Source organism: Malania oleifera, chromosome 11 (assembly GCF_029873635.1).
Source record: "Malania oleifera isolate guangnan ecotype guangnan chromosome 11, ASM2987363v1, whole genome shotgun sequence".
NCBI classification, from domain to species: Eukaryota; Viridiplantae; Streptophyta; class Magnoliopsida; order Santalales; family Ximeniaceae; genus Malania; species Malania oleifera.
Window position 1 is genome coordinate 9,062,322 of NC_080427.1, and position 26,422 is coordinate 9,088,743.

Sequence of the window (26,422 nt, forward strand, 5' to 3'; positions counted from 1 at the left end):
GAAGTGATGTGGTCTTCTCCCCTGATTTGCCCACTTCTTCATTTGCTTTGAAGCTTTATCTAGGTAGGTTTGGGCGATCTGGACATTCTATCTCCATTCTTTAGTAAAGATGTACGCTCTGGGACTCTTTCCTATGTACGACTCGTCCACTATACGAGGTAACGAAGATTGTTGGCCTGTAACAAGCTCAAATGAACTTTTGTTGGTTGTTGAGCTCTTTTAGGCATTGAAACATAATTGAGCGACATCAAGTAATTGCACCCAATTCTTATGATTGGCGTTGACAATATAGTGCAAGTACTATTCTAGTAGCCCATTGAATCTCTCTACCTGTCCGTCTGTTTGTGGATGGTAGCTCAAAGAGATGTCAAGCTTTGACCCAAGGATTCTGAAAAGTTTTGTCTAGAAGTTGCTAGGGAATCTTAAGTCTTTGTCACTAATAATGTCTTGGAAAACACCCCAATACTTCACAATATGTTTGAAGAATAGTTGTGTCATCTCCTCTGTTGAACAGTACTTCAGTGCAGGTATAAACGTTCCGTACTTCAAAAACTTGTCTAGAACCACAATTATAGACCCTGCATCTCCTACTCTGGGTAGGTTGGTGATGAAGTTCAATAAGACACTTTCCTAAGGTTTGGATGGTTCTAGTAGGGGCTCCAATAGCTTTGCAATCTTTTCTGCTCCACTTTTTTTTGTTGGTAAGTGAGACAAGTTTGGGTATGATCAATCACATCATCATGCATGTGTGGCCAGTAGCACCTTTGCTTCAGTAATGCCAAAGTGTTTTGCCATCCTGGATGTCTAGCCCACATGGTATCAAGACACTGTCAACAGTGTCTTCCTAAGATCTCTAGCTTGTGGCACAAAGAGCCGACTACCATGGGTCATCAGCAATCTGTCTTCCATTTATAACTTACATGCTTTCCCCTTTCTGTCGGCTTCATGGGGTTTTGCGCAATTGGATCTTTGGTTCAATTCTGCTCGATGCGCTCTTGAATTGTCGCCATTGGCTTTGCTTGGGTGACAACTTCAGTTGTGTGAAGAAGTGGCTAACCCTCGAGTTATCCATTTTAACTACGAACCTTGACCCAAGTAGATAATGCCTCCACACGCGAAGACAATGGATCACCACTAGCATCTCCTTCTCTTGAGCTATGTACTTTCGTTCCACTTCATTAAGCTTACGACTCTCGTACGCAACTTGCACCTCTTGTAACAAGACTCCTCCAAAAGCGTAGTTCGATGCATTTGTGTGTACCTTGTAGGGTTTCATGATGTTCGTAAGAGCAAGTATTGGATCTCTCATTATGACCTCCTTAAAGTCATCAAAGGCTCCCTGACACTTCTCTGTCTAGTTCCATTCTTAACCCTTCTTCAGTAATTTTGTCAAAGGAGTAGTTCTCCTCAAGTACCCCTTTACGAACTTCCTGTAATAGTTGGCAAAACCAAAAAAGGAATGTAGCTCCTTCACTGTTGTTTGGATCTTCCATTCTTGAATAGCTCTCACCTTCTCCATATCCATCCTGATATAACTTTGGTCAATCACATGATCAAGGTATTTGATGCTCAATTGAGCGAATTAACACTTCTCTTTCTTTATATATAGAGCTCCTTCAGCCCATCAAACACGTTTCATAGATGCTCTTTGTGTTCCTCTAGAGTGGCACTATAGACAACAATATCATCCAGGTACATTATGACAAACTTGTCAAGGTACTCATAGAATACTTGGTTCATCAAGGTACGAAAAGTCGCAAGCACATTTTTCAACCCAAATGACATCACTAGGAACTCATATGCCCCATATTGCGTCACACAAGTTGTCTTTGACTCACTTCGATAAGCTATTCTCACTTGGTAGTAGCTTAACCTCAAGGCAAGTTTAGTGAAGTACTTGGCATGACTCAGCTGGTCAAACAGATCGACAATCAACGGAATAAGATACTTGTTGCGCACTGTCACCTTGTTGAGCACTCGGTAGTCTACACACATCCGCATGTTCCCATTATGTTTCCTCTAAAACAACACTGGTGCTCCGAATGGTGCTTTGGAGGGTTGAATATATCCCTCTTCCAACAAATCATCAAGTTGTCTTCTCAACACTTCTAGCTCTGGAGGTGCCATCCGATATGACCCCTTAATAGGTGGTTTCACTCCTAGGATCAACTTGATCTCATACACCACACCCGATCATGGTGACAAGTTGTGAGGCAGCTTATTCGGTATCACTTCCTTGTACTCATCCAATACTGCTTCAAATGATCGTTAGGGGTGGAAAAACGGGTTAATGGGCCGGGTTTGGGCGGGTCATAAAAGTGTTCGGGTTCGGGTTGATTTGTTTATTAACGGGTGACTAATATGTAAACTCAAACCTGCTCGTTTATAAACGGGTTACCCGTTTTAAACCACCACGCAAACATGCTTATAACAAAAACAGATACTTACAATCACAAAAACAAAACCAAAAAAAACAAGCAAGGACATTAAATAATGAACAACATATTTATATAATTATAGGAAAACCGATAAACTAATCACGCTCCAAATTTTAACACAACAATTTTTCTCACTAGTTCAGTAATCCAAACTATCAAGTCCTTTTTCGGAAAAAAATTAGCAAAAGAGAGAAGTGATGATTAGAAATTTGAAATGGTAAGATAGCTAGTCAAATACCCAAACTCCAAATTTTAGCCACACAAACCAACACCAAAATTCTTGTTCCAACCAAAAAAGCATCAGCGGTAAAAACTCTAAAACAACAATTTCCATAAACTCAACAAGAATGAAAGAGAATACATGAACCACTAAAATCTTTCTGTCGTCGCAAACACAAAGTTAAATGAACATTCCCCACATTACCAAACAATTAGCAGAATATATAAAGATATCAAGAAACACATTTTTCCATGAGCAAAATAACGATGATAAATAATAATTGAAATTGAAAGCCAACTTGGGGCCAAAGAAATATATAAAGGTGAAAAGTAGTGGTTATAATCAGATTGGGAAGAAAATCCAATCAAGCAAAAGAAGAAGAAGTTCCAGTGATACAGTAAAAAAAATAAAAAATAAAAGGGTTCATTGCCTATTGCCGTCATCAAACAGTGTTGATTTGATTTTATCTCGTTGAACTGCGAACATGTGCTTGGTGCCTTTTGGGATTTTGGCTGAAATTGGGTTCAGCTCTAACTTGACACTATCTAGCCATGCGTATGGTCTGATTGCATTCACCTTAGACCATCACAGGAAACAGGACTACCCTCTAGTCTCGTATCGCGAACAGGGTTTGGGCTGCTTAACTTGCCGATTGCCGTTGGCAAACGGGTCAACGTGCTGATTGCCGTCGTTGAATAGGGAGAGTCTGAGAGTGGCGTGGGGGGTACTGTGGCTATTGCCATTGCAAGCCTGTAGTTGCAGCTGGGTGTCTGGGTAGCAGGTACAAAGACAACACAGGTAGGTTTAGGTTTTATTTATTTTATATATATATATATATATATATATAGCAAGATAAACACTGACAGGTACTCAACCCAAACCCGCCTAAACCATTTAATAAACGAGTCTTCGGGTTGACCTGTTTATAAACGGTTCAACTTGTATTAAACCCAAATCCGGTTTCAACGGACGGGTCCCGGGTCACCTGTCGGGTTTTGACCCGTTTCGCCACCCTTAATGGTCGTAGGCACTAGTTCTTGGTCTACTTCTTCCTCTACCACCACTGTGGTGAGATACGTATCTATTCACCCCTTCTCAAACCCTTCTTGAGTTGCATGGCTGAAAGGAACTTCACATCATCTCCTTTCTTTGCAATGGCTTGCACCATGTAAGGGTGATCTTCGGTCAAACACAAAGAACCAGCAAAAGGCATCGACACTCCCTTAGTCTTCCTTAGGAATTCCATTCCCACAATGACTTGCAAGTTATCGAACGACATCGTTGTGAAATTTGCATGACCTGCCCACTGCTTAAGCTTCACATTCACTTGCTTGGCTACTTTTAGAGCACGCTGGGCTATAGAATTTATTGCTTTCATGCGTTTTGAATCCTTCTCCTAGGATAAATTGAGTCTCCCTACTTCTACCTATGAAACAATATTTTTGGGTAGCCTCGGTATCCACCATAACATGGGTAATTTTCCTATTGATCCTCCACAAACATCAATCCTTTAACTTGTGTGACTTTCGGTGCTTTCTCCTGCTTTTCCAATGCGTTCACTAGCCGCATTGCACCCATCCTCGAGGTATCCTCTTCCTCATCATTCTCTAATGCCCCCTCTGTGATGGAAGCTTGTAAGGCATTGGGTGATAACTTGTGACGGCATTCAACAATGTTGTAAGGGGCTTGACATAAGTTACATGAAATTTTGTCCTTCCAATTAGGTGTGTACCTTGAGACAATGAAGCTTCTTTTGAAGTTGATGCCTTATTGTCGGCTTCCCCACTTTTGGGTTTGCCCTTCTTGAAAGACTTTCCGTTGTTTCCACCCACGCTACTTTCTTTGGACGAAGCGGTATTATCACCAACATAGTCAGTCAAGCGTTCCGCTACAGCTTGTGTGGTAGACAAGTCTTGAACTCTTTGCCTATGAAGTTTTGTCCTTGCCCACGATTTCAACCCCAAATAGAACAACTTGTCATTTTCCGACATGTCCCTAATATCCAACAACAAAGCTGAAATTGGTTCACGTATTCCCTGATTGACCAAGTATGCTTGAGGTCTCTCAGCTTCCTCTTATCATTCTATTCAACATTTTTAGGAAAGAATTTGGCCTTGAGCTCTCTAGTAAACTCTGCCCAACAATCAATCACATAACGTCCATTCTCAACTTGGTCCGACACCATAGTTTGACCAACCAAGTACATAGTTGCAGTATTTACTTTCACCTGTTCTGAGTCTGTCCTTAAAGTGCAAAAGTACTGTTCCATATCAAACAAGAAGTTCTCCAACTCCTTGGCCTCATGAGGACCCTCATATGTCCTGGGCTATGGTATATTGGTCTTGCTAAACCTTGAAGTGTTGAGTTTCCCACAACAAGACCTGTTACATTCATCTTCGCAGTTAGATTAGCTATTTGAGCTTGCAAGGTCTCCACAGTGGTGAAAGTCCTTTGACATTTCCTACATCGAACTTTGTTGATGTTTTTTTGATTCCTCCAATTCATCGACACGTTCCGTCAGTCGGGCCATCACTACGGCCACATTGTTGGCTGCCATCTCAGCTTGTGCTTCTAGCCCATCTATTCTTTGGGTATTGGTCGGCATTGTCATTTACCAAAGCTCTACCAACCCAACAACGAAGGCAACTAAATTCACGTAACCGAGCTCTAACACTAGGTGTCACGAGCTGAATATTTCACATCTTTGTGAAAAGACCGTGCTACGCTAACTAAAGCACTCTTGTTTAAATAGCTAGACTAGCGTTTACCACAATTCACCAAAAGAACACTTTCATTGTCATTCAAGCAAATATAAGCGGAAGCAATAAGCAACTTAGGAAAGCAATGACACACAAGCGGTAAACATTGAAGCAACATAATTCATTATCAACACCTCCGTTAACAACATGTGTCTAGCTAGGGAGGCAAGTAGGCTAAACACGTTTACAATAGCTAATGAGTTTTACAAGTTGATGAACACTCACCTCCCCTATAGAGCTTTCTATGTTATTCTTACTCTAGCACTAGGAAACATCAATATGACCGAGCCATACTCCCCTTTTTAGCCTAGGGAAAAACTATCTCTGAAAAAAAACCTTGCACTAGTATTTACATGATGGAAAACCATCCCAAACGCATGAGATAAGCGGTCACAAACAAGCATAATGCCCTGAACAAGCTCGACTCGTGACACTAGCTATGACCCACATTACCTTTGAATTAATATGGTTGAGGTGTCTTATGTTAGATGGAATTTCTTGGTGACAGACTATGGATGTGTTCTGCGATAATCAGGCTGCTTCTATGTTGCAAGCAATCTTTTGCGTTCCATGATAGGACAAAACACATTAAAGTTGATTGTCATTTTATGAGAAATGCTGTCATGTAAAGGATTGATGACTAAGTTTGTGAGTGCTTTTAACCAGCTAGGACATTTTTCCACTAAGGCTGTGTCTAGACCTGGGTTGTTGCTTGTTCCCAGGTAGGCGTTGGCCTTTTTTGTGCACCCCAACCTTGTGGGGAAGTTTTATAGTAGCAATAGTTAAGTATAGGATTGTAGCTATAAGGGCATTTTGTCCTTAAAAATATGTATTGGAGTACAGCTGGTCTGGAAGAGTAATTCTCCCCGTAGTCAACTTATTCTCTGTCTCCTCTTTGTTGTATGACTTTTCTCCCTGTAATGCCTGTCCTGTTTTCCTAGTTATTTAATCAGATTTCTCAGATTCACATTATATATGTGTGTATGTTCATGCAAGTATGCGTGTGAGCATGTAAGAAGTTTGTAAAATATATGGGAGCCATAGATACTATTTTGGAGATGTCCTCATTGGCAATGTGAAATGAGTGAGTCAATAGCTGTGCTCTAAAAAGTTTGTGGTTTAACCCTTGCAAATCTCATTCATGACTTTGTGGGAGATTAGGTCCCCAAGTCATTTATCTTGAGACTCAAATGGAACCATATTAGTGACTTAAAATATTTGTTCTGCCATGAAAGTATGTTACACAATATGAAACTTGTTTAAAAAAAAATTGAAGATTTTCAAATTTTTTTATTAAGTTGGTTGTTTCATTTGTTTTTTCAACTTGAAATCCTTTGTTACGTTGATTTTTCTTAGTAAAATATTAGGTAAGATTATCTGAAGGATTAAAAGAAAAGTGGCCATGAAGAAAATGCTTAGATGAATGATTAAAAAGAATATGTGGAAGAATAACAGAATCAATTGCAATTAGGAGAATATAAAGTGATCCGACAAATTAAAATGAGACAGTTGATTGAGCCCTAACTAAAATTTAACCTTGAAGAATATTATTAAGCAGCGTTGAAACCATAATTCTCTTGATACTTGTACCTTCATTAGACCCTTCATATTTCAACCATGTTTCATAACAATTCTGCGCTTTTTAACTTTTGTCATACTGCATATCATTTACTGAAGTTTATAATCATTCTTGTTCTATTAGTTGGAAATAATTGTATGGTGAGTGTCCTGTTATTTTTGGGGACTTTGCATCTCACATCACTTGATGTTTTTACACAGGTAAAGATTATTGGGGTGGAGCCATCTGATGCCAATGCAATGGCATTGTCATTACATCATGGTCAGAGAGTCGTGCTAGATCAAGTGGGGGGTTTTGCAGATGGTGTGGCTGTTAAAGTGGTTGGGGAAGAAACTTTCCGCTTGTGCAGAGAATTGGTTGATGGGGTAGTTCTTGTTAGTCGTGATGCTATTTGTGCCTCTATAAAGGTGAGGCTGCTTTTATATTTCACGGCTTGGATCTAGATGCTTTCCTTTTGCTTATGATGTATTAATGGGTCAGAGTGTGAGTGTCTTCCTTTCGTTTTATGATAGATCACATAATATGGTATTTTCAAACCTTCATATTTCAACTCTGCAATTTTTGATTTTGCAAAATCTTGATTGAACTTTGGATTGAGAATAGCTGACTGGAAATAGGTGAAAATTTGACCTCTATTTACTGTCAAATAATATTGGCCCAATGTTCAAAGCTCCTGCTTATAGCAGGCTGAGGAAGTTGGCCATTTTTCAAAAGGTGGTTAAATAATGTAAATTTATTGTTATTATACTTAGTTCAATCTTATATGTTGCATCCTTCCTTCTACATAGCCTCTGGTTTTTGGAGGATCTTTAAAGCAGATCTCAATGGCCAATATCTTATGCTGCATGTACTATGTGAAGCATATTGGTGGGATCAACTTGAGATTTTTGAGACAAGGTGTTGATTAAGTGGGTGAATGCAAAGAACTTTTTATTCTGTGTTCCATTTGTGCAATTTCTAGTATTATCTGGAGTCTTTGATTAGTCTGGTAAGTCAAATGGATGTTTGGATGATTTTACCATTTTGCCATCTGACAAATCTTCAACTCAACAGTGGGTTTTATAGACAATAAATGCCATAGATGACTGAGGTATCAGAATTGTTTGAGGTCATGTGCTTGATAGTGGCACTGAAGTTCATAGACAACCTTTGGAGTTTTTCTCTAGTCCATCATCAACCAAGTTGCCTAACAAAATTAATACAATTTGAATCTCCTTTCAATAATATAGTGATGTTCCTTCCATCATGATCTCAAAAATATTCATTGTGCTTTGTTAAATAGGTTATTTAAATAAGCATATTTTGAATTATGAATAGTAGAGCTCTTTCCCCATGGGGTCTATAATTTTTATTCAAGCTCTAGTGTCTTAGCAGGTACTACTTGCTCTGTCATCTACCATTTTCACCTTTTCATTTTTCTTTTTTTTTTGGTTTTTTTTTTTTTTGGGGGGGGGGGGGGGGGGGGGAGTGGTTTCAAAACTGACTCAGCTCAGTTCATTTTCTGAATTTGGTACCCTGAGCCATTATATTATGGAGCACATAGTTTTTTGCTTAGTTGTGGCTGATGCTGCAATCTGCTGGCTTATGGGACTTCAAATATTTGATATTTAAAATCAAAATATTCTTGTTGTAGGACATGTTCGAGGAGAAAAGGAGCATTCTAGAGCCAGCAGGTGCTCTTGCCCTAGCTGGAGCTGAAGCCTACTGCAAGTATCATGGTCTCAAGGGTGAAAATATTGTTGCAATAGCCAGCGGGGCGAACATGAACTTTGATAGACTGAGGCTGGTAACTGAACTTGCAGATGTTGGTAGGCAACGAGAGGCTGTGCTTGCAACTTTTATGCCAGAGGAGCCTGGAAGCTTCAAACAATTTTGTGAACTTGTATGTTAAAATTTTAGATGAAAATTTCAACTAAACAAGATTCCTTTCTTTTCATTAAATGAAAATCTTTTGGCTTGGCAGGTGGGGCCGATGAATATCACTGAGTTCAAATATAGATATAATTCTCATAAAGAAAAGGCTCTTGTTATGTATAGGCAAGTGTTTCTTAATCCGCTGCATCTACCCCCTTGCACTGGGCTTGTTTAGGCATAAAAAATGATATCGATCTGCCAATCTGTATGATTGTTTTGTTCTCTGTGTGTGTGTGTGTGGGGCCACCTTGTCCAGTTTCTTATATGTAGTTATCATTTTATGTACATTTTATCTTGGTAGTTCAAAAAATGCTATCTAGCAGTTTATAACTTTTTGGGAAGGGTTACTTATTGTTAAAACTGAATGAATGCATTCAAGTTTTATTCATATTCAGAAAGAATTACAATAGTTCGTATATATATACAACAATCAGTAACAGAATTAGTTTAACAATACAATAGCTAAAATATAACAAAAAACTTCTGTTAAATGGCTTGCAGTTAACTGTTGCTAACTGTTGCTGCTTCTGTTGCTAACTGTTGCTGCTTCTGTATAGCAGCATTTTCTTCAACACTCCCCCTCAAGTCACAATCCTTGATCTTTGTGACTTGCACTGAAGATTTTACCTTACTTTGCCTTGGAATAAAAATGTCCTGTAATCCCGGCCTTTTTGATAACCTTGAGAATGAAGAAAAACCCAATGCCTTGGTAAATATATCAGCTACCTGGGAATTTGTTGCAATGTGAAGAGTTTTTATCATGCCTTCCATTATCTTGTCTCTCACTAAATGACAATCCACTTCGATGTGCTTTGTCCTTTCATGAAATACTGGGTTTGCAGCTATGTACAAAGCTGCTTGATTGTCACAGAAGCATGGCTGGCTTAGGATGTTCAATCTTTAAATCTCTAAGCAATTGTAATATCCACATAATCTCACAAGCTGCACTTGCCATAGCTCTGTGCTCAGCTTCAGCAGAAGACCTAGAAACGACTCCTTGCTTCTTTGATTTCCAAGATATCAATGATTCACCCAAATAAACAGCATAACCAGTTAATGATCTTCTTGTATCTGGGCAACCAGCCCAATCTGCATCACAATAAGATTTAACATACAGCTCTGAATTGCTTGGAGAAAATTCCTTTCCATGGTGAACCTTTAAGACACTGGAGTATTCTTTTGGCTGCAAGCTGGTGAGGCTCTCTGGGTTGTGATACAAACTGACTCAGCCTATGCACAGCATAGGTAATGTCTGGTCTGGTTAGAGTTAAGTACAACAATCTACCAATTAACCTTCTGTACTGAGCTGGATCATCAAGTAGTTTACCTTCATGTTTGGATAACTTCAAATTTTGTTCCATGGGAAATCTACAGGTTTGCTGCCAATAAAACCTGTGTCTTTCAGAATTTCTAATGCATACTTTCTTTGGTTTAAACTGATCCCTTTATCAGTTCTAGCCACTTCAAGTCCTAAAAAATACCTTAGTGATCCCAAATCTTTCAAACCAAACTTGGCATCAAGGACTTGCTTCAAATTGTCAACACAAGAAGGATCATTACCAGTAATAAAAATATCATGTACATAAACCAGTAGTGCTGTAAAGGAACAACCAGACGTGCGAGTGAATAATGAATAATCAGATCTTGATTGAACAAATCCCATCTGCAAAATTGTGGAGGAAAATTTTTCAAACCATTGCCTTGAGGCCTGCTTAAGTCCATAAAGGCTTTTATTCAGTTTGCAAACAAGATGCTCCCCCTTACTGTGAAAGCCTGGTGGAAGAGACATATATACATCCTCAACTAACTCCCCACGAAGAAAAACATTATTTACATCAAGCTGATGTAAAAACCACCCTTTCACAGCAGCTAAAGCAAGTACTATTCTTATTGAAACAGACTTGGCAACAAGTGAAAAGGTATCAAAGTAATCTAAACCAAGTTTTTGAGTGAAACCCTTGGCAACCAAACGAGCCTTGTACCTTTCAATAGAACCATCAGGATGATACTTGATTCGGTATACCCATTTGCACCCAATGAGAGATTTATCAGGAGGCAGTGTAGTAAGAGTCCACGTATTATTTAATTCCAGAGCAGCAATCTCTTTATCCATGGCTTCTCTCCATTCAGAATATTGAACTGCTTGATGTAAAGAAACAGGTTCTGGAGGAGCAGAATTAACAGCCATAACAAAAGAATGAAAGGAAGGTCCAAGATGTGAGTAACTGAGACCATCAGAAATATCATATGGTAAACCAGGAGCAGGTTTGGTACTAACAAGCTTACAAGAATAGTCTGATAAGTAAGAAGGAGGATGATAAGATCGAGCAGATCTTCTTAAAGAAGGAAGAGGAATAATAGAAGGAGAGGAGATATTAGGCATTGAAGAGAGAGCATCTGCAGAATCAAAATTAGAAAGTTCAGTTGCTGAATTTTCAGAATTATGATTAGAAGAATTATGTTCTGCAGAATTATGATTAGAAAGTTCAGTTACTGGATTTTCAGAATTATGATTAGAAGAATTATGTTCTGCAAAAGGAGGTAAAGATGGGCCTGGTTGTGAAGCATAAGAATGTGCAAAACTGAGAGGGAATAAAATGAAAACCAGAAGAACCAGAAGTGCAATGAGGAAAAACAAAATTATCAGATAAGAAATGGAAGGATTAACAGAATTCCCAAAAGGAAAAATATGTTCATAGAATTGAACATCTCTGGATATAAAAATAGAATTGGTCTGAATATCCAGAAGCTTATATCCTTTAATGCCATGAGGATAGCCTAGAAACACACATTTTCTAGCCCTTAGAGCAAACTTGTGGCTATTGTGAGAGAGGGTAGAAGCAAAACATAGACAACCAAAACATTTTAAATGAGAATAAGAAGGAGATTTGTTGAAAAGAAGTTCAAAAAGACTCTTATTACCTAAAGACTTGGAAGGAATTCTATTGAGTAGGTAAACAGCAGTCAATATGCAGTCACCCCAGTATTTCAATGGCACTTTTGATTAAAATAACAATGCTCTTGCAACATTTAGGATATGTTGATGTTTTCTCTCAACAATAGCATTTTGTTGAGGAGTATCAACACAACTCAACTGATGTAGGATGCCATTGTTATGGAAGAAATCCTTAAGGAAAAATTCAGTGCCATTGTCACTTCTAATAGTTTGAATTATGGCATTAAATTGAGTTTTAACCATAGCAACAAACTGAGGAAGAAGAAACTGAGTATCAGATTTTTGTTTAACAAGATAAACCCAAGTACATCTAGTGAAATCATCCACAATTGTTAAAAAATATCTAAAACCTTCAAGAGTACAAGTAGTAAAAGGACCCCATAGGTCACAATGTATTAGCTCAAAAGGCTTATTTGAAACATGACTACTACAAGCAAAGCGTAGTCTTTTTTGCTTAGAAAAATGACGAACATCACAACAATTTAGTGTATTAGAAGTATTTACATCAAGTGCTTCTTTAAGCAAATAAAATTTGGAATAAGAAGGATGACCCAGCCTAGTGTGCCACAATTCTGAAGAAGAATGGTCAACATGAACAGTATTGGCAGCAATAACAGAATGCAGAGTAGAATCTTGCAGCAAGTAAAGCCCATTATGTTCTTTACCCAGACCAATCGTGCTCTAGAGAACAAGGTCCTGAATAAAACAACAATTACCAAGAATTATAAGGCAACAAGAAATATTTTTGGTAAGTGGACGCAAGATTGTACAATGGAGGTGATAGAAGTTTGTTGTGAGACAGAATGGACCATATGGTCAGTGGCCCCACTATCAATGATCCAATCATTTGATTTAAAATCATGTGTATGATGAAATTGGGCAGAAAAAATGGAATGAGATAGATCTGATTGAAACCAGAAAGGATTACCTGAAAAATTGGGAGAATAAGGAGTGGAAGTGCTGCAAATAGGTTGAGAAGATGCAATGGGTGTCGTGACAGATGTAGCTTGATAAGAAACTTGAGTACCAATTCCTGATTCAGATGCTGAATTATTTTTCAGAAAAGTGAGCAACTGCTCACATTGAGCCTTTGTAATTGGACATTGTGCTAATGAAGGCTGTGAGTAGTTTGGCTGCAAAGAACCACCAAGCACATTTGATGTAGACATAATTTCTGAATGAGGACCACTAGTCACTTGATTAACTTGAGACTTAGTACCCTGAGAATTGATCATAGTAGAATCCAAATTCCTAAAACCACCAATCACTTGATTAGCCATAATTTTGTTTCCTCCTGCTTTGGGTTTGTATCCTGGAGGATAACTATGAAGCTTATAGCACTTGTCAGCTATATGACCTGTTAGACCACAATAGTTACATATTGGCCTTTCTTTCTTAGAATAACTTCCTCCTTTGCCACCATTGTGATTCTGAAATTGGCCTTTGTTGTGATTAACAAACATTGCAGCAGCTTCAAGATTATAACCCATAGTACCATGACCAATATTCCTTCTCTTTTCTTCTTGTAAAACCAAAGAACAAACTTTGCTCAATGAAGGAAATGGTTCTATTAACAAGATTTGACTAATAAGATTGCTATAACTATCATTTAAGCCCATGAGAAACCTGAAATCATGTTCCTTGTGTTGAGCATCCAACTGAGAAGCCTTGGATCCACAGGTACAAGCACAAGAACAAACAGTAAAAGGCTGGTAACTGATAAATTCATCCCATAAAGTTTTGAATTTTGTAAAATAAGAAGTTACCGAGAGTGATCCTTGTGAAAGATGAGAGATTTCTTTCTGAAGTTCAAGCAACCGTGGTATATTACTCTGTGAGAGCCTGTCCTTCAGATCAAACCACAAATCTTTTGCATTATTGATGTGCACTAGCCTTTAATTCCATACTCAGAGAATTGGTTAACCAAGAAAGAATCGTGGTATTGCAACGATTCCAAGAATTGAATAATAGAGAAGAAGAATCTGGTTCTGTGATTGTGCCATTTACAAATCCAAATTTATTTCTGGAACTCAAAGCCAAGAATACAGATCTGGCCCAACTCACATAATTTTCTGGACCTGTGAGAGGTTGAGAAGTAAGAACAAACCTGGATTTTCATTCGCAGGAAGAAAATAAGGATTGTTAGCATATTCGTCTGCCAATGCTGTGGTTGAATTGAATTGTGATGAACTGGAAGTCGTTTGCGAAGAACCAGCAACAGAAGCCATTGAGATACTTCGAAAATTTGAAATCAAGAAACAGAGAGTAAATGCTCTGATACCATGTTAAAACTGAATGAATGCATTCAAGTTTTATTCATATTCAGAAAGAATTACAATAGTTCGTATATATAGACAACAATCAGTAACCGAATTAGTTTAACAATATAATAACTAAAATATAACAAAAAACTTCTGGTAAATGGCTTGCAGTTAATTGTTGCTAACTGTTGCTGCTTCTGTTGCTAACTGTTGCTGCTTCTGCATAGCTGCATTTTCTTCAACACTCATCTCTCTTATATGGTATATGCAGTGTTGGTCTTCACACAGTTTCTGAACTCAGAGCAATGGTGGAGCGGATGGAGTCATCTCAACTTCAAACCTTTGATCTCACAAATAATGACTTGGTGAAAGATCATTTGCGGCATTTGGTAACCATCTTTTCTTAACGATTGCTCTTTGTTTGCACTTGTGGACTGCTTATAATGACTGACTTGATATTGGATGCGTTGTTCCCCTCTGCCCTTTTCATCCTCCTTTTCAGCAATGAAAAGTTGGTCAACTTGTTTGCTTTTCTCCAAAATAGTTCCGAGACAATTAGCCGATTTTTCATTCTTTAATTAGAAAGAATTAAAATTATTGCAAACATGCTGATCAAAATTGTAAATTCAGTTAATAATTTGAACAATAAATGTAGTAATTCTTAATGAATACCAACCTTCCATCACCTAATCATAGTTAATGCTGTAATTGTTCTTAATGAATACCAACCTTCCATCACCTAATCATAGTTAATGCTGTAATTCAATTTTTTCAATGTCTTCTTTCATTCTTTTTTTGGCAGTTGATGTATATCTTGCTCTCGACCCAATCTGTAGAATTTTATTTAGCATTCTAATAGAAATTTTATCACATATCAAGCTGTAGTACAATTACCTTTCTGCAATCACTATCATCCTACAATTCCTATCAATGTCGCTGCCCTAACATCATCAGAACTTCTATTGTCACCCCAAAAAAAGTTGAGTTTTAGAATACTCCGAGAAAATATTGCAACTAGGGTTGCAAACGAGCTGAGCTGAGTGGAGCCAAGCCGAGCTTCAGCATGTTCAGGCTCAGTGCAGCAGGGGAAAAGCTTGGCTTGGTTCAAGTTCAGAAAGTTGGATCAAGCTCTGCTCAGAATTTTGGGCTCGAGCTCGAGCTCAGGCTTGGCTCATTTGCGGGCTCGAGTTCAGGCTTGGGCTGGGGTCATTCTCTTTTAGTTTGTTTGATTATTTTAAGCTCTTGAATGGGTGCAATATGCTTGCTTGCTTGGTTTGTTCCTTAGCCCTTTGCCTTGGGATCGAGCTTGGCCAACAATAATGATAAGTGCTTAGTCCACTCCAAACTTTGTTTGACCCTATTAATGAGCCCATTACTGAGCCTCTTAAAGAGCCTAGTCGAGCTTGTAATTGGCCTGTTCATGAGCTGAGCCTATCTGTGTTTAAGTTCTGTTCATTTATTAAAGGAGCCTGAAAACTAATTGCAACCACTATCCCCCCCCCCCCCCCCCACCCAACCAAAAAAAATGGACAGCTTTTCCCGTGTGGAAATGGAATATAAAATAATATAATCCACTCAAAATACAAGGTACATTCTCCCTCTGAAAAACTAATATGGTAAAATCCATTGCAGTAGGAAATGTCCAATAGTACTATTTCAAAGAATATCCCAAAATCAAATTTATGAAGTAAAATTGTCATAAATGAGATCCTCAACTTAAGATTTTTTCCTTTCTTTAACTAAAAATATTTTTTAAACACTAGAAATACACTTGGAGTATAGCAATCGGACCTTTAGGGCCTTATAAAAAGTTAAAAACTAAGTAGTGATGATGGGGGGAAAAAACCATGGAAAACAATAAAATAAAACAAAAATAAGGATGGTATTCTACTATATCAAGCCAAAAGGGCCATACTGCATGCTAAATACGTGATAATAATACCACTTTTCACCTTCACAGCTCGTGTTTCTTTTGACTCTCTTTTGTATCCTTTGATCACTTAAATTTATCCAGACACTGTTCTTTATTGATGCATTTATCGATCTTTGTTTCATGTTCAACAAATTAACTTATAATTTTTTCTTTCTATAAATACATTTATTTATTTTTATGGAGGGTGAACCTTGGATTATCAGTAAGGCTGCTCCTTTCTGACCAGTTGGTCGCAGGTTTGAGTCCAAGGAAGCAGTTTCTTTGCATAAAAAAGTAGGGGTAAAAGGCTGTGTATACTGTGACGACCTCGCTTTACCCTCGCAAAGCGGAAAGCCTTGTGGCCTAGAGATGCCTTTTAGTTATTTATTTATATTAATTTTTTTTCACTTTTTCGTTTCACCATTCATCCTAAGTAACATCCATATCTTAGTTGCATTCAAGTTTTAAATTTTTATTTCCTAGCTGCCCAACATTGGTACAAATCAATAATTTTAAGCAAAAAGGCAATGCTATCTCATCTTTTTTTTTTTTTCTCTTTCATATCTCCTGCCTATATTTCTTCTAAGGGGACATTTTGTTTGTGGCATAAAAAATGTTCCCATGGAATGACATTCCCAAGAATATCATTCCCAGCCACCCAGGAATGGGATGCCTGTCTCATGAGAATATTTTTGTTTGATTTGCGTTGTAAGATTCTCAAGAATATACACAAGATTCCCATCAATGTTTGGTTGAACATTTGAATCCTAGCAGGCATTTCAAGATGACCATTATATCCTTTGACGTGTATACCCATGAAGAGTAATTATAGTTTCAACACAAAAAATTACTACAAATATATACTTAATTAAATTTTTGTCGTAAAATTCTCAACAATCATAAATTAAAAAATATTAACAGTTAAATAATCCAGTTAACTAAAATAATTTAAGGTAATATGGAATATAAATGTTTATAATTAATTTATATTATTATAACACAATAATAGTATTACTTTCATTTTATTAATAATTTGTCATTTTAAATATAAGAATAGTGTAATAATACTAAATTATAGGAGTATTATTGTCCAACTTGCCAAAATAACAAGGGCAATTTGGTCCAAAAATAGGAATCTCATGGGAATGTGATTCCCATGACACTTACCTAAGGGGGAGGATGGTGTTGAGATGCCCATGTTTTGTGGTTTTTTTTTTCTTTCCTAGCAATTTTAAGATGCCTGCCATATGGGATTGCATGCTCAAACAAACTTGGGAATGAGATGTTATGGGGATCATATTCCTGAGAATGTTGAATGATTCTATGAACCAAACACCTCCTTGGACCTTTTTTGATATTCTTTATAAAGATGAATTCAAAATTTTTAAATTTTGAATGGTCTGTGGAGCTTTGAAATTCTATGTTGATGTTTTGTCGAGGATAAATGCCTAACTTCATCATATCCCTCACTACTTGAAAGTGCATATTGAAGATGGAACATTCATTTATATGGGCAGTGGAACGGTTCAAAAGTCTTTGTTCAGCTCCCTTCTCCCATTGCTGCACATGCACTTTGCAAGTGCTTTGCAGGATTATGGGTGTTGCAGAGAAATAAAAACAAAAATGGCCTAGTTTTTTAGCTTCCTAATGCAGTGCTCTCAGAGAGTTTTCAAGCTCCAAATTAGTGTGATGAACATCAAGAAATGTCATTTCCCGTCCTCAAGTTCTTACCTCTGGGTATTTTGCAGACCCAAATATTTCTTATTGGGTGCTTTGTGCTGCATGTATTTACTTTCATTGTGGATTTCTTTCAGATGGGGGGTCGATTAGATGTTCAAAATGAGCTTCTTTGTCGGTTTATTTTCCCAGAAAGGCCAGGTGCTCTGATGAAGTTCTTGGATGCTTTCAGTCCACGCTGGAATATTAGCTTGTTCCACTATCGTGGGCAGGTCAAAATCTAAAACCACCTTGTTCCATAAATTTTTGGTTCCCAGTAGGGTGCATTCTTTGAGGTTTGATCAACTTAATCTTTAGTTTTATCATTTCATATTTACCCATATGACAGGGTGAAACTGGTGCAAACGTGTTGGTCGGAATCCAAGTTGCAAGGACACAGATGGTGGAGTTCCATGAGCGTGCCAGTAGTCTTGGATACGAGTATGCAGTGGAGACCTGCAATGAGGCCTTTCAGCTTTTGATGCACAGAGTATAGCACAAGCAGTTTTAGGACCCTATGGCTTTAGCTTCCCATCGAGGAAAACCAAAGGATCTCGATGTGTCTTCGTCTAGTTGATGAAAGAGCGACATGCATTTTTTATCCCCTCTTTTTAGCCTGGAATAGGAGTGTGTGAAATGGGTGCCAAGGCCTTTTTCCCTCTCACTTCTTTAGGTATTATACTTTTTGGACTCTACTTGTTTTCAATTAAGAGTGTTGGGTTTTTAGCATCTGCTGTATTATGATGTTTTTAACTTTTATATTATGATGTTTTTATTAGTGATTCAAGTGTAATATTCAGGGAAATGAGAGGCTTTAAGCTTTCGAGGTTGTAGAAAACATCGCGCCGGGGTGAATTAGTATTGGAGCTTTTATAGAAAATCTGAAAAAACGACCTTGCTCCATCTCTGTAATTTCCATTTCTTCTCCCTTTCCTCTTTGAATTTAAGGTAATGGAAAGGGCTGGTTTGTACCTCTGGATGTCAAAGAGGACAGGAAAAACTGCCCTGCCACCTTGGTCACCCTCACGCTCCAAAAGGGTACAACGAATTTGACGTGATGTCAATTTAACTCTTCACCTCTGCATCTCCGCAGCTGATGCCTGCAGGCTTGGTTCCTACTTCTCCACTGCACCACATTTAAAAGAAGGAAATCGGCTGCAGATAAGAAGAGAACGAAAATGGATAAAAAGAAGAAAAAGGCAGTTATTTTCATAAAGATTGTGACTGCCATTCAATGCAACTTTTGGGGTTACTGTAATAAATATAATGTACTCGGGAAAAAAAAAATGAAAATTTAAGTAGGGGTGAAGGGAAAAAGAAGGGTTGATGGGGGGATTCACTCTTAATCATCTTAGAACAAATTTAAAATTTATAATAGTTTATATGTAGAATAGATACTATTTTCATGCGCTTTCTTCTTATTTTGTGTTTCTTTTCATTTTTATAATTAAAATGCTTATATCCAAATAGATGGAAAAAGGTAAACTTAAATTCTAATTAAAATGCTTATAATTAAAATGCTCACAAAAATTCAAGAGCGAGCAAAATTAGGCCCAATCCAAGACCCCTTAAATTAATTACGGGATTGTGATTCTGACATACATCCTAATCTTATGAGATGTAAGTTGGAATGCCTTAAGAGATGCATTTGATTGACTCATTATGGACCAATGCACAATTAGACTCAAGCCACCCATCTTGGTAGATGCAGCGAAACATCTAAATTTAAAGTGGCGTGTGTACCTCCTCAATCAATGTTGCCTCTTCTAAAATATTCATGTTACCTTTCTTAAAGCCCTTGATCCAAGGAATATAAAGGATTTTTTTTTTCTTTTTCTTTTTTAAATATAATAGACCACGAAGAAGAAGAAGAAGAAGAAGAAGGTGAAGGAAATGACCTCGTCAATATTTAGTCCTACATGGGTGCAAGGGTATTTATCTTGATTCCTTATGTATATATATACTCGGTCTCATCAGCAGGCTTATATATATATAGCTGTAGTGAAATCCATCCGAAGACTTGGAAGTTTGGTTTTTTTTTTTTCTTCTTCTTTTGAAACACAGAAAGTATTCACAATTGTTGAAAATTTCACTTGTAAGGTTGTCTTACATTGGAAAATTAGAGTAGATGATGGGTGCTTGTATACATGGTTGAGCCCAAAATTCAATAGGCTTAAACTTTTGAGTTAAGTTGGTGTTCATCCATATGTATCAAACCCACCCATAGGCTCCTCCGGTCCTGACAACACTTAATTGATTTATGACACGAGTGTACGTTGGCCTAGCTAGCTTCCTCTGTCATGATTTGGGAAAAGAATGAACAAAGAACGAATCAATTAATGGATGGGATATATATAGTCATGGGGCGAGAGGCGACAATGTTAAAGTCAAGATGGAGATTCTAAAAAGAACACGTACAAATAACTATACGTAACATGCATGCATGGAGTCAAGACACGATGCATATATACCTAGCTCCTTGTCTTGATGCAAATTATAATTTTTTCATACCAAATATATTACCTCTATTACAGATTGATATAGATTGATATAAAATAGATTAAATATGTAGATATTTTTCATTGGTTTATAACTGAGTTAGTATTAGTTACATTCTACTCTGTATAAATACAGAACATTCATTTGTAATTCAAGATATTAAAAGAATGCAGTCTTATTTCTTTTCTTAGTCTGCTTTTTGTTTCATGGTATCAGAGCCTGCATTCCACCATTCTTGTCAAATGTAGCAATTTTTTGGACAGTACCAAATGCAAAGAACACCGTATGAAGAACATCCACAATGACAGCATATTGCATATTCTCAATCGAAGCAAGCAGCACATTACTCTCAGGTTTTTTTTTTCTTTCCATCAGGATCTAAAGCAGGCTGCATTACTCCCTCGATTGTTGTTTGATTTACAGGAAGATAAGGATTTGTATAAGCATCAAGAATACTCTGTTTCTCGTTTCATACTTTTGTTTCTACATTCAGTATGGATAATATTCCAAGCTACTATCACCTTCAAAATGGTGATTCGCCAGGAACAGTACTGGTGTCAAATATCCTCACTGGGGACAATTATTATACATGGAGCAGGTCCATGATTATGGTGTTCAAAGCAAAGAATAAAATTGGTTTCGTGGATGGATTGATTTCTCAACCGAGAGCTTTACAAATGAATCGTATGAATTCTGGGAAAGATGCAACAATATGGTGTCTTCTTGGTTGATCAATTCTGTTTCGAAGGAGATTGGGTGCAGCATAATATGTGCAAAAACAACAAGAGATATGTGGCTGGATTTAAAGAATCGATTTACTCAAGGTAATGGTCCAAGAATCTATCAATTGCAAAAAGATTTGTCAGATTTGGTTCAAGCAGATTTGTCTGTACGAGATTACTATACAAGATTCAAGTTTTTGTGGGATGAATTGTTGGATTATAATCAGATTCCTACATGTTCATGTGGAGCTTACAAAAATGCAATTGTGGTGCAATAAAGGTATTTCTGAGTTATCAAGATCGACAACATGTAATACAATTTTTGATGGGTTTAAACGATTGTTTTTCTCATATCAGAGGACAAATTCTAATGCTGGATCCAATGCCAGACATAAGTAAAGTTTTTAATGATGCAAGAAGAAAAACAAAGGGAAATCAGCAAGAATAGTTTGGTTGATATTGTTGCATTTATGAGCAAAATGCAAGAAATAAACTCAGATATGAAGAAATTTAATTCTGGAAAACAGAAAACAAGAAGAGAAAAATTGTATTGCACTCACTGTGACATTAATAATCATACGGTGGATAAATGCTATAGGATTCATGGTTATCCTCTTGGATTCAAGCAAAATTCTGGCAGACAGAAAGGAAAGTTTCAAGCATCTGCAAATCAAGTTTCGGGTCAACTTTTGAATAATCCCTTTGAGAACTTTAATCAATTGGTTTTCTCTCAAAAAGATTATCAAAAATTGTTGTCTTTAATTCACTCACAGCCTAATGATAATGCCAATCATAAAGCAGTAAATGTTGTTTCTAAATCTGCTGCTCATTCCACTCAAGGTATATCATCTAATCCAAGTATTTCCTTAAGTGCATCAATTTACACTTTAATATCCCATAATACTTGGATTGTAGACATCGAAGCCACAAATCATATTATTCATTCCATTGATATGTTTACTTCCATTCCAAAGATTCTAAACATCTCCATAACATTGCCAAATGGTGATAACATACTTGTTACCCATATTGGTGTGGTTCGAATATTAGAAACTTTAATTCTTAAAGATGTACTTTGTGTACCATCTTTCTCATACAATTTACTTTCTGTAAGTAAACTTACTTCAACACAGAAATGCTCATTCATTTTTTCATCTGATTATTGTTTCATTTAGGAGCATACCCCATGGAAGATGATTGGGATAGCTAGAAGAAAAGCTGGTTTATACATATTGCAGAAATCAGGTGCTAATAATGATGAGATTCAACCTAAATTGAGTCTTATCAATTCTGTAACAAACTCTAAAGTTTGGCATAGCAGATTAGGACATCCTTCCATGTCTAGATTGTTCTTCCTTTCCAAAAATGTATCTGATATCAATTTTACAGATAAAATTTCTGATCATTGTATTGTTTGTCCATTGGCAAAGCAGAAGAGACTTCCTTTCCAAGTTCATACATATAATGAAAGTTCTATTTTTCATATTGTTCATTGTGATATATGGGGACCATTCTCGGTTTCAACTCATAATGGATCCAGATTTTTTCTTACTATAGTTGATGATATTCAAGATTTACAAGGGTTCATTTGATGAAAAACAAATCTAAAGTTAGAAACATATTGATTATGTTTTACAATTTAATTGAAACGCAATTTGGAAGAAAAATAAAATGCATAAGGAGTGATAATGGTCTATAATTTAAAATGACTAATTTTTTTTGCTTCAAAAGGTATTATACATCAAATGTCATGCATAGAAACACCTCAACAGAATTCTATAGTTGAAAGAAAACATCAACATTTGTTAAATGTAGCAAGAGCTTTAAGATTTCAATCAAATATTCCTTTAATTTTTTGGGGGAATGTATACTAACTGCATGTCATCTTATAAATAGAATTCCATCTTTAGTTCTAAACAACAAATCTCACATGAAGTTCTTTATAATTCAGTTCCATCATATAGTCATAACAAAAACAAATTTTTGGTTGTTTATGCTATGCATCAACCATTACTCATAACAAAAACAAATTTTCACCAAGGGCCAGAAAATGTATTTTTATAGGTTATCCTTTTGGCATAAAAGGATATAAGCTATATGACTTGGAACTTAAAATTTTTTTTGTTTCTAGAGATGTAGTTTTTCATAAATCAATATTCCCATTTCTTTTACAAAATGACTCATCAATTACTAATTCAGATCAGGATATTACTTTACGGATTTTTCATTCAAAATCAGATAATATTGTTCGTCCAAAATCAATTCCTGATTCCATTGAAAATCCTATATCTTTTTCATCTGTTAATACACCACATCGATAAGCAAATCCTATCAACACAGAGACCACAAATATTCCATCTCTGAGTGATCAAAATCATTTTCCTTTTCTTAGAAGATCAACCAGAATGCACAAATCACCTGAATATCTGCAAAATTATCATTGCAACTTAGCTACTTCTGCTTCTAAATTATCTTCTACAACTTCTGCAATTAACTCAGCTAATAAATATAGCATTTCTAATGTTTTGTCATACTCAAAATTGTCTAAATCACATAAAAAAAATTTTCTTGCCATTTCCTCTGAAATAGAACCAAGTTTTTATCATCAAGCTATCAGGCATTCTCATTGGAGAGATGCCATGTTTGTGGAATTATCTGCATTAGAATCAAACAATACTTGGATCTTAACATCACTTCCTCCTGATAAAAAGCCTATAGGTTGTAAGTGGGTGTATAAAATAAAATACAATTCAGATGGTTCTATTGAGAGACATAAAGCAAGACTTGTAGCCAAAGGGTATACTAAAAAAGGAGGCCTAGATTTTTTTGAAACTTTCTCACGTGTTGCAAAAATGGTAACTGTTCGATGTGTTCTATCATTGGCTGCTATACATAATTGGTATCTTTTTCACTTAGATATCAATAATGCCTTTTTATATGGAGATTTAGATGAAGAAGTATTCATGACATCACCTCCTGGTTATCTTCCTAAGGGGGACACAAGGGTATGTAAATTACAAAGATCCCTTTATGGCTTGACACAAGCATCTAGGCAATGAAATTCTAAATTCAAATCTGTCCTATTTGATATTGGCTTCTCACAGTCAAAAGCAGATTATTCATTGTTTACCAAAAGGGAAGGAACTTCGTTCGTGGCATTATTACTTTATGTGGATGATATACAACTTACTAGCAAAGATTTGAAAGCTATTGAAGCTGTCAAAACAACTTTAACAGTTCAGTTCAAATTAAAAGATTTGGGTCTAGCTAAATTTTTTCTTGGAATGGAAATTGCAAGATCACAAAAGGGTATTTCTTTATCTCAAAGAAAGTATACTCTAGAATTGATTGTTGATTTTGGTTTACTTGCTGCCAAACTTGTTTTATTTCCTATGGATACTCATGTCAAACTGTCAAAAGATGAGGGAGCAGTGATTGATGATATTTCTGGTTATAGAAGATTAATTGGGAGGTTACTTTATCTTACTCATACCAGACCAGACATCACCTTTGCAGTCCATCATTTGAGTCAATTTCTGGATTGTCCTCGAGTGCCATATCTTCAAGCAGCAATGAGAATTTTGAGGTATTTGAAGTTAGCTCCTAGAAAAGGTCTATTTTTTCAAGTTCTTCAGACATTCATATCAAAGGTTTTTTGGATTCAGATTGGGCTAGTTGTCCAGACACACGAAGATCAATTAGGATATTGTGTGTTCATTGGTGAATCACTAATATCTTGGAAATGAAAGAAACAACACACAGTTTCAAGATCATCGGCAGAGGCAGAATATAGATCAATGGCTTTTACCGTTTGTGAGATAATATGGATTGAAGCATTACTTAATGATTTGCATCAGCCACATATTCAACCAGAACTGCTGTTTTGTGATAATAAGGCAGCAATCCAAATTGTAGCTAACCCAGTTTATCATGAACGCACCAAACACATCGAAATAGATTGCCATTTAGGGGGCGAAAAAATTCAAGAAGGCTTATTAACTGTTCTTCATGTTAATTCTGCTCACCAAATAGCAAATTTAATGACAAAGCCGCGCAGATCTAAGCCATTTGATATGCTGTTGTCCAAGATGAATATGCATAATATATACATATCATCTTAAGAGGGACTATTACAGATTGAAATAAAATAGATTAAATATGTGGATATTTTTCATTGGTTTATAACTGAGTTATTTAGTATTAGTTACATTCTACTCTGTATAAATACAGAGCATTCATTTGTAATTCAAGATATTAAAAGAATGCAGTCTTATTTCTTTTCTTAGTCTACTTTCTGTTTCAACCTCAACTCCTACAATATATATCATCATCATATACGTAGGCCGGAAAATATGGCTCTTTATATGGAATCCATCCAAGACTTCTGTGGGCACATATATAGGAGCAAGCATTGACACTGGATTACATGATGATGATTGGCCTCCCGCGCGATGTCATGATTTGGAAAAGAATGAAGAAATGACAAATACTTGCATATATGCATGGAGTAATCAGTAGACTGAACTAATAAGCACACATGCATAAGCTCTTTTTTCTTTATCTCGGTGAATGAATAAATTAATGAATGGGGTGGGAGATCTTTTTTTCTTTAAAGAGAGAAGAAAGAAGAAGAAGAAGAAGTCATGGGTAGATGTCACTCTATGTAGACTATATAGTCAGCATAAAAGAAAGAAGAACAAAATAGCAATACATATATACATATAGATAGATAAGAGAATAGTAAAAAGAGGATAGCATGTGTGGTTTACAATATTTGATCGATCGCCTAATCTGTGGCTTCTAGATGGATTGCTCTAGTGTTCCATGATGGTACTATAGATTCTGACTACCTTCAATCACAATGGGATATAAACGCAAGGTCAGTTCATGCATCAACTTTTGATAACACCCAAAGATCTGATAATTTGTGTGTGATATGTATCCAGTTAATTAAAAGAGAATTACTAGTTCAAAGTTCGTCTACTATGTAATCCTGATTAACTTTGATATGTATTCATTAAGTGAAGGTTCAAGTTTTAAAAATACCTTCATTTATGTATAAATTATCTCTTATTTGAATAAATTATTTTTCATCTATATTTTGAAAATGATGGGGGAATGTTGAAATATTTTCTAAAATATACGATTTTATGGGTGGGTTTTTAAAGTCTTCCTTTGATGAATTTTCTAAAGCATGTAAAGTTATGTCGATTTGTCCCACAATATTGGAAAAAGTAAAAAAAGGAAAGGTCATTAATAAATGATAAGATAGAATAATCTCTTAAAATTGGTTAAGAGATGCAACCTTTTGCAACGGATGCAACCTTTTGGAAAAGACATGATTTTGTCTATATAAAGACAGAGTTAACTCCACGAAAAATAGCAGAAAATTCATCATTCTCTCATTCTCTTTCTTACAAAAAGTTTCCTCAAATTATATCTTTTT

The 26,422-nt window shown here is 36.4% G+C and overlaps 1 protein-coding gene across 4 annotated transcripts in view; it reads left to right on the forward strand.

Moving 5' to 3' along the window:
• Positions 1 to 22,431, forward strand: part of LOC131167296 (threonine dehydratase 1 biosynthetic, chloroplastic) — a 34,725-nt gene extending 12,294 nt beyond the window's left edge. The window contains exons 4-9 of one of the 4 annotated variants that reach the window (XM_058126049.1): positions 7,197 to 7,403; positions 8,630 to 8,878; positions 8,960 to 9,033; positions 14,399 to 14,516; positions 17,854 to 17,988; positions 18,105 to 18,593. In XM_058126049.1, the coding sequence (XP_057982032.1) occupies positions 7,197 to 7,403; positions 8,630 to 8,878; positions 8,960 to 9,033; positions 14,399 to 14,516; positions 17,854 to 17,988; positions 18,105 to 18,251 (930 nt within the window). In that variant the 3' untranslated portion in view covers positions 18,252 to 18,593. Of the gene's footprint in view, positions 1 to 7,196; positions 7,404 to 8,629; positions 8,879 to 8,959; positions 9,034 to 14,398; positions 14,517 to 17,853; positions 17,989 to 18,104; positions 18,594 to 20,470; positions 21,328 to 22,151 lie in introns of those variants that run through there. The other 3 variants (XM_058126051.1, XM_058126048.1, XM_058126047.1) reach the window with 3 other exon arrangements.
• The last annotated feature ends 3,991 nt before the right edge of the window (positions 22,432 to 26,422 follow it).